This window comes from Sardina pilchardus, chromosome 14, assembly GCF_963854185.1.
Source record: "Sardina pilchardus chromosome 14, fSarPil1.1, whole genome shotgun sequence".
Lineage (NCBI taxonomy): Eukaryota > Metazoa > Chordata > Actinopteri > Clupeiformes > Clupeidae > Sardina > Sardina pilchardus.
In genome coordinates, this window is record NC_085007.1 from 29,650,110 (window position 1) to 29,658,659 (window position 8,550).

The 8,550-nt window shown below is 42.8% G+C and overlaps 1 protein-coding gene across 1 annotated transcript; it reads right to left on the minus strand.

Moving 5' to 3' along the window:
* Positions 1-2,221: 2,221 nt before the first annotated feature.
* Positions 2,222-7,859, minus strand: btc (betacellulin, epidermal growth factor family member). Its single transcript, XM_062554237.1, has 5 exons — positions 7,572-7,859; positions 6,743-6,847; positions 5,248-5,365; positions 4,501-4,647; positions 2,222-4,202 (listed from the first exon to the last, which is right to left on the minus strand). Exons 1-5 carry the CDS (start codon positions 7,609-7,611, stop codon positions 4,070-4,072), a joined length of 543 nt encoding a protein of 180 aa, XP_062410221.1. The 5' UTR covers positions 7,612-7,859; the 3' UTR covers positions 2,222-4,069.
* Between the last annotated feature and the right edge of the window lie 691 nt (positions 7,860-8,550).

Here is an 8,550-nt window from a genome sequence, read left to right on the forward strand (position 1 = left end):
TTCCTCTTGAGCGGTTTCGGAGGCACGCCCTTCATCTTGCTCCACAGCTGCCCTATATCTCTTTTAACAACACGGCGAAAGCCATCAGCCAAAGGTCATGTGGGGCTCTCTTTACTCAGGGCTGGCTATGACTTTATTACACAGCCCAGCACTGGCTCTCTGGCCATGACAGTTCATGGCAGTAAGCAAGGGAAATACAGAGTGGACCAGTGATCTGGCGACTTTTTCAACCTACCTTTGGAATTCATTCAAGTAGATGTGGAGGAAAGTGTTGGCTGTCAGAAAGTCATTGCTTTGGGAGAGAAATGCTAAAAATAGGAAACGGGAAAGGTAAAGATTTCCCCTTGACAACTGAGACGGCCCTGGCAAGTATTTCATCTGCTGATGCAAAAGTGACAGGGCATTGATGAATCTATGAGTAACAACTGGCACATACACTCACACTCACACAAACCCACACACAGCTGCGCACACACACACACACACACACACACACACACACACACACACAAGTGTATCCCCTGCGTCACGTGATGCCTGCAGTGGAGGTGCCGGATTCCTATCGTTCTTTGATCACTGACATCAGGGCAACAGCACTCTATTTATGGCCATGCTGAAACACGAGCTTGCGCCTGCAGGTCACACCGGCCAGTTTCTGTTGGCAGGAGCTTACTGGGGGACTTAAGTGCAATAAAGCACTCTGTGAAGAAGCGGCTCTTCAAAGCTTTATCAGCGTAAGGCTTATTTGCACTGGGTTTGCACACTGCAGATTGAATTGGCTATAGGGTAATTAGGCCACAGAGCACAACACGCTGTCAATTTGGAAAGTTGTTGCCTTCAGACTCAGTTCTGAGGCAATAGAGGACCAAAGTTCCCCAAAGCATTTTCATCAGAGGAGGTACCAAAGTTGAAGGACTAGAGAGTGGAAAAGAAATGACAGGCTTTCATGAGACTAACCATGCAATAAGATATTTCAACTTCTCAAGTTAGGCCAAAAGCACACTATGAGGTCAATCACATCAAGTTCAAATTTGTGTCTGTCATTTCGACATCTTACTGCAATTGGAGAGGGTCCTTGTACTTGTACGATCAAAGACATAATTTCTCATCCCAGTTCCCAAAAGACACCCCCTGGTGTGCTGAATGATTTCAGGCCAAATGCCTTGACATCGCAAGTAATGGTGTGGAAAACACCATGTTTATCTGCTATACAGGACTTACAGTATTCATGCCTTAATAAGGAGAGTGGCGCAGTGAGTCATATTCTTTGATTTCTCCCAGACCCTCCTACTGAGAGGCAAGCCGGCAGAGTTGAGGATGCACGCGCGTCTGGTGACCTTGATCACAGCCTACTGTACCTCATGGGAAGAGGCGCTGTTTACCAGGATGTGGCATTGAGACTCATTGTAGTCTGACATTTCGGTCTGGCATTAGCAGTCAGCACGAGCGCACTACAGGGGACACTGCTTCTGCTGGTCATGTCCACCCATTACACTTCTGACTTCAGGGTCTGTTGTCTTGTTTAAGACTTCAACTTTCACTCATGACTCATCCCACTCATATAGACGTTCTCAGACAGCACTGTGACAACACTGTATAGAGGTGGACGGGGGGGGGGGGGGGGGTACTGTACTTCCTCCCTCTCTCCAGTACCATGTCATTATGTCATCCATGCTCCTTTAGGGACCTGGGGGACAGCTGGCTGATAAAACTGGGCAGGCAAACTCAGTGCTTTTTCCTGAGAAGGCTCCTTCAATATCTGTAGGAAACTCCTGCTGCAGTCGGTGGTCACCAGCCTTCTCCTCTATGCAGTGGTGGGCTGAGGAGGCGGCATTAAGAAGCAGGATGCTTTTCGTCTGGATGGGCTGCTGAAGAGAGCTGGCTCTGTGCCTGGGGTGAACCCAGATTCCTTTACGTCAGTGGCAGACGGAAGGGTCCGGAATAAACTATATCCATACTACAGGCGTACGATTAGAGTCTGTTCTGCAGAACAGTCAGATTGCAGAATCTATCTCTCTGACCTGCAATCACTGGGAGAAGAACATGCAGTCAGTCTAATGCATTGTATAATGTGCAGTCTGAACAGTGTGCTGTGTAATGTTCTACTTTACAATGTGAAAGAATGCTTGTAAACTGTCAAACATCTTAATGATCCTGGTTTGGATGACTGTTCTTCATGTCCATCATAGATTCAAGTAAGTGACAAATAGAACATTGCAAGTCAAAATAGGTTTTAATTTACTGTGTGAATATGTAGAGCTCTACAAAGCTTCTAAAAATGCATGTGTGTACATTGAATCTGATAATTAATGGGTATAATTAGCAATCATGAATAAAACATGAACATTTGGAAAGTGAAACTGTAAACAGGGCTTTGCCAACAAAACTGCATTAAGATGTGCTTTACAATCTAAAGTACCGCACTGGCAGTATAAACCAACAATATAATACTGAGGTCAGTATAAATCCCTTAAAACAATTTTGTGGGGTTTGAAGTTTGATGCTAATGACTCTGTTCTTCCCAGAAAAGGTTCTGAAAGGACTCATTGTTTGGGACAAATTAACACATTTCAAAGAATAAATAAATTAAACTCATTATCTATAATGGACCATACCGAACAATTCACCTTCATCCTTAAAATCAGCATAATTCCATCCATCAATTAGGGGAATTCATTCAAGCAAGTGGCTGGTGGGACAAATTGTAACTCAATTAGCCACATAATGGACTGACTGATGATTCTTGTTTCATTTAAAATTGACAATTAAAAATACAATTTAGCTTATTTCATATCCAATTTGAGCCGACCTCCACCGATGTTGTTTGTATATGACATTACGTGTACATGTATACAGTACATGTATTAGCTTGAAAATAAAGACTTCATATCACAAAATAATACCTTACACAATGAATTGCAAGAGACAAACAAGTGAAACATTTGTAACTCTTAAGAAGGAGCAATGTGAGGTAAACCACTTGATTAATCTGGACATAATATCATGAAAATCTCAAGCCTCTAAGTGTAAACGCATCTACACTAACAGTGTTGCGTGTGGAAAGAAAGAGAATGTTATGAGAGTTCCAACAACCAGCATGCTCACCGGGCCTTTAGACCTTATTTTATGACAACCCATGTCACCCCGGCCCACAGCTAATCCCTTTTTTTTCCCCACAGCTGCTGAGGCACGAATAGCTCAGTTCCGTGTTGTCATACCGCCACCCACTCACTTGTCTTTATCTACACCAGAGATCGCCATCAAGGGCTGCTGCACACATTTCCAATTGCCTTCTTCTGGCTGAATAAAAACTTTAGATTGCGGGAGGAATGGGAGCTATCGTTCCTCGGGGCCGTCTGCTTGTCCAGCAAGAGACAGCCCCTTTTGTTGAGCACTCCCGAACATCAATTTCATCATGAAAAACAGACAAGTAAATGACAGCGTTCTATGTGGTGAGGGATGAGGATCCTCTCTCTCTATCTTTCTTTCTTTCTTTTTTGCCCTCACTGTCACTTATTCCCAATCAACACATCGCCTCAGTAGTCTAAGGCTGAAGTGTAGACTTCTCTTTGTCTGACTTTCTTGTGTGTTGTTACGACAGGGCCACCCACATGCCATTACCACATGAGCTTGCCTGCATGGCATCGCAGACAAATCCCTCTCTCTACTCCGTTTAGACGAAGACCAAGAGGCTTTGCGCCTTGGATCTGACAGCAGAGGTACTCAGCTCAGAGCGCTCTTCTTCCTTGGTGTCTATATAAGGGTGTGGAAAGATCGGGTCACGCGTTCTCCAGATGAGCCGACTCTCTCTCCCAGGTAATTCCCAGAGTACTGCCACGTTACTGGAATTTGCTTCCATTCCCATCCATCTGTCTGTGACAGCTGTGGGAGTTCCACTTTGAGTGTGTTTTGGCGAGACGAACGGGTCCGAGCAAAAAGGATATGATTGATCTGCCCCAAGCGAAAATCTGACTGCTAGAGAAATGGAAACCTTCAGCGGTGCATTGTTGATGACATCGCCACCAAGGCACATGAGTGACATGACATCAGAGGAGCTGCGCCGGCCGCCTCACACCTCATTTGTGGCCACCGTTTCAGACGCCGGAGCCGAGGCCTCGCTGGAGATTATGGTGCGAAGCTTTTCAATCTCATCCTCTTTATTCTCTTCCCTTCTCTTCTTTTTTCGGCAGAGTTTCGGTCGACTGGAAAACACAAAGGGGGATTGTTCAATTGAAGCACTTCGCAGCACATCATCAAAATGGCTTAGGAAGTTATTATTCAAATCATCCATTTGCCGTAGCAAGCATATGATTATAAATCAGTCCGTCTGATTGCAGTGTGTATTGTGAATTGTGTAAAGTGGCTGCATCTCCATAATATCACCTTCATCAATGAAGTTAGACAAATTATGCGAATACAAGTTACCATGTTCCAGCATTGATCAAACATACTGTACATAAGCTGAAGTAAGACGTGTGAATTGTAAAAAGGGTAACTCACTGTGTACATACGCAGATGAACACAAGCAGAATGATGAGGAGAACAAGCCCTGCAATTACACAGGCAATGATGATCTGCCTCTTATCTCCTATGAGCCAGTCAAACTGGTAATATTCACACCGGGAACCAGTGTATCCACTGGCACACCTTCAACAGAGTGATAAAAAACAACAACATTTGAAAAAGAATAGAACACACAAGATGGTGTAAAAGTAGAGGTAAATGCACGTTCTTGTTTTGCACAGAGCTGAACATTAAATTGTCAAATAGTATCCCAAATGACATAAGAATGAAATGACTAGACTTTTCTACATTCGATAACTTCCCTGGTCTGAATGTAATGGTTTTGAAATATAAACTGTCTGCTTTCTTTCATTTCCTGAATCCTCAGGCCAGTTATGCGCAGCTTTGATGTGACCAGAGTATTGTCCTTCACTGAACACTGCATGTGGGTCTCTGTACCCACTGGGCATCAGTCTTTGTTTGATTTGAGCAGATCCAGTCGCACAAGCTGTGTTTATGGTCATGCATCACTGTAAGCTACAAAATAATAATAACAAATATTATTACTACCCAACCCATCCACCAGTGCTTGTTTTCTTCTGCATTACCAAATTCAAGGAACAGATAGAACAAAACCTACTTTCTTTCTGCACTGATTGATTACCAAGCCCTCTCCCATAGCCACCCACCCACTCAAATTGAATTAAAACCCTAGACACACGTCAGGGTGATCTATAAGCTCACCGGCAGGACGGGGTGTTCTGCTCCGTGACGAAGCGGCACATGCCATGAATGCAGTAGTGCTTGTACTTCTCTGGACACTTGGAGAAATGGCCATTCCATGTATGGGTCTCTTTGGTCACTGCTCGGCACACAAACACAGCAACGGATGCGCTGATGACTATACAACAATCACAATGCTGGCTCTACTGACAGACCTTAATCACTTGTTGTTTATTTCATTTTGTCCACGGTGCTGTAATTTCAGTTGATAATTCAAATTGTCTTCCATTATGGTTGGCCACAATAGAAATACTCTCACCCAAGGCTATTATGATAGCAAATATTGAACAGATATTTAACAATCCTGCTCTTAGCAAGCTGGCAACGTTCCTGGGTAGAGCCTGAAAACACATCTCTGCCATATGAGCACCTGTCTGTGCACAACAATAGTGTTCCCTCACTCAAGCTCAGTGTGGGTGTATTCAATCCAAACATCATCTTAAATGACTTCACTTCAATGAAACCAGGATTGTCTCCCTGACTTCACCCAGAACTTGTAACTATACACTTAAGTAATGCAATTAGGCTGCACATCTGGGCGTTCTGTTTTTGGTTTTGTTTGGTTCATTTCTTAAAATATCTCTGAAGCTCTGGAGGTTGGGCAGGCAGTGACGCAGTGTTTCAGCTTACAATTTTAGCCAACCGAAGAATGTTGCACTGACATTTGAACACACTTCAGTGTGAAAACAGTCAAACAACAATGGCTAAGTAAAGGTGAAGAGTAGCCTACACTATCAGAGTGCCTAAGAGTAACTCAGCAGCGTGTGTTGGTGTTTCTAGAGTATAGTACAGGTCATTATAAAGCTAGCAAGGTGTGCTAGTTGCCAGTACCATCCAGCGAGTGTAAAAACCTGGCTTCAGGAAACCGGAGAGGATCTTTCAGAAAGACTAGGAAGTTAAATTGTCGTGGGTCTAATTACTGAGAGGCCACTCGTGTAATGTGATCTACACATGTACCAGCAGAAACATGAACCTGCTGAGAACAACTCTACATTTCTGCGAAAAGCTTAGAAATGAAGTTCAATTTTCCATTCCTCTATATTATTTTGTGATGAATGATCTGTTCTTACTGATCTGTAAGACTGGGACTAAATGGTTTAGCTTTATATCATTGATAAACTTCAGACTTCTACAATACAATGGCTCTATTCAAGACACATTCCATTTGACAAAGAGGAGCCAAACTTGTTGGTCATAGAAACGTATTACATTTCACACCATCAGCCAGAGGGGTGAAATGGCCACAATCATCACTCAGAATGTACAAGGTCAGATGGACACAACAACAGTCGGATGAATTCTTGAGCCCATCGTAAAGACTGGTATGAGAGAAGGATCAAAATATGTGTGTGTGTGTGTGTGTGTGTGTGTGTGTGTGTGTGTGTTACTTGGGCATGGGCATAAAGACAGAGAGAGTGACTGTGTTAAGGACGTCAAAGCTCCAGTGAGACTGTACCTGCACAGTTGCTGCTGTTGTCATGGGGAGTACAGGATACAGTCTTGTTTGCTGACGCTTTTGTTGCATTCCATTCAGCCTGGGAGTATTTGCATAGGGCTATAGCTACAGCCAGAAAACAAACAATAGCAGTAGTAATCCAAAACAGATAAACAAATCTGGACGAAGTCAGTCTTTACTTGACACAACAAAAATCTCAAAGCAAAGGTCACGAGAGTCTGAGGAATTTATCACATACACTGGAATTAATTTTCTACCACACAGAAAACCATTAGGATTACCAGACAAAATAAAAACTAATCTTGTAGCTTTACAAGACCTGCTGTGCCTTAGGAATGCCATCTAATTATATCAAGGAGGGTTTTTTAGTGCCATTGATTTCACATGATGTAACTAGGGGAAATGAGTTCAAGATGTGGACTAATGGTTAAAATACCTGAACTGCTTGGGAGTTTTGTGTAAAAAAGGAGGCATGAGACTACGATTCCAAAACCCAACACAGGCATGTGTCAAATTAAACGAAGCCTATGCTTTAGTAGCCTATGACAGATCCAATGAAGTGCTGTTCAATAAATGATGAATGACGTGACCGCAAGGAAGGCTATACGTCGTTACGCACTTAGTAGCCTAGGCCGAACTTATTATTCCAGATAAAGAATAAAAAGTAACGTCACTTTACCAACTTCTCAAAAGACGAGGTTATACTGTTTACTGTAACGTCTGTGAGGTGCGACATTTTCCCACCTGATATGCCTATCTGCGCTTCCTGAAAGAGCCGGTGTTTAGAGTAGGCTAAGGTGCTGCCGAGCACAGATTAAAAAAGTCTTACCTGTTATAAGTACAAATATGAGCTTGTAAGGCCTTTCCATTGGTATTTAGAGCTGATGTTCTGATACTGCAGTTTTCATTTTCCTCAAGGAGCTATCGCCTGCTCTCTTGCCCACATATGGCACTACTGTGCCAAGTGCTCCACTTTCGCGTCGTCTGCGATAAAAGAATCCAAAATGAAAACCTTACACCAGCTTTCTTTAAAGCATTGGAAAAGTTGCGTTTAAAAACTTTTTTTGTCTTTGAACGCTGTCCAGGTGACCACAGGAAGCACTTCTAAAGTGCAGCAGTTTACTCAGCCTGAATGCAGACCAGCGTGGGGGTGGTACCGAAACTTCACATAACCCCCACCCTCTGTCTATTCCATACTACTCCACCCACCTCTAGGAGCACTGGATCCAGGATCGAATATGCCCTGTACTGGAGGACCTGAATTCCTGAAAAATTAAACTAACTGAAACGCTACTAAACTGTGATACAAGGCATGTAAACCAAATGCAGAAAAATCATTTCGACGAATATTAACACAGAGAGTGAGATTGCTAACGGGACAGGATGACGCATTATTATGCACAAGGAGAGGGAGGATGATTTTAACGTTTTGGTGTGGGAGTCTTGAAACGAAACTTTTACAAGAAAAAAAACTTAAAAGGGAAAAAAATGTTCTTGAGTAGCCTTTGATGAGACTACCTGTGCACCACTTGGAATGGAAAAAACGAACATCCCATCAATTGATGCTGGCAAATTTCTTCCAACCAGATATTCCGTCTATCAGTGCATTCAAACTATGAAATCAAAACGTTTTGCATCGTTTTGATAGGCCATGTTTCCTGGATACTGATAGAACGACATGTTTGGTTGCAACTTAATATATCTTACAGTAATGATCTAACTCCTTAAATCCTTAATAATACGTCTTAATTATCTATATCTTAACATATTAATGTTCTTCTAACTTTTATGTAGCTAACACCTTTGTT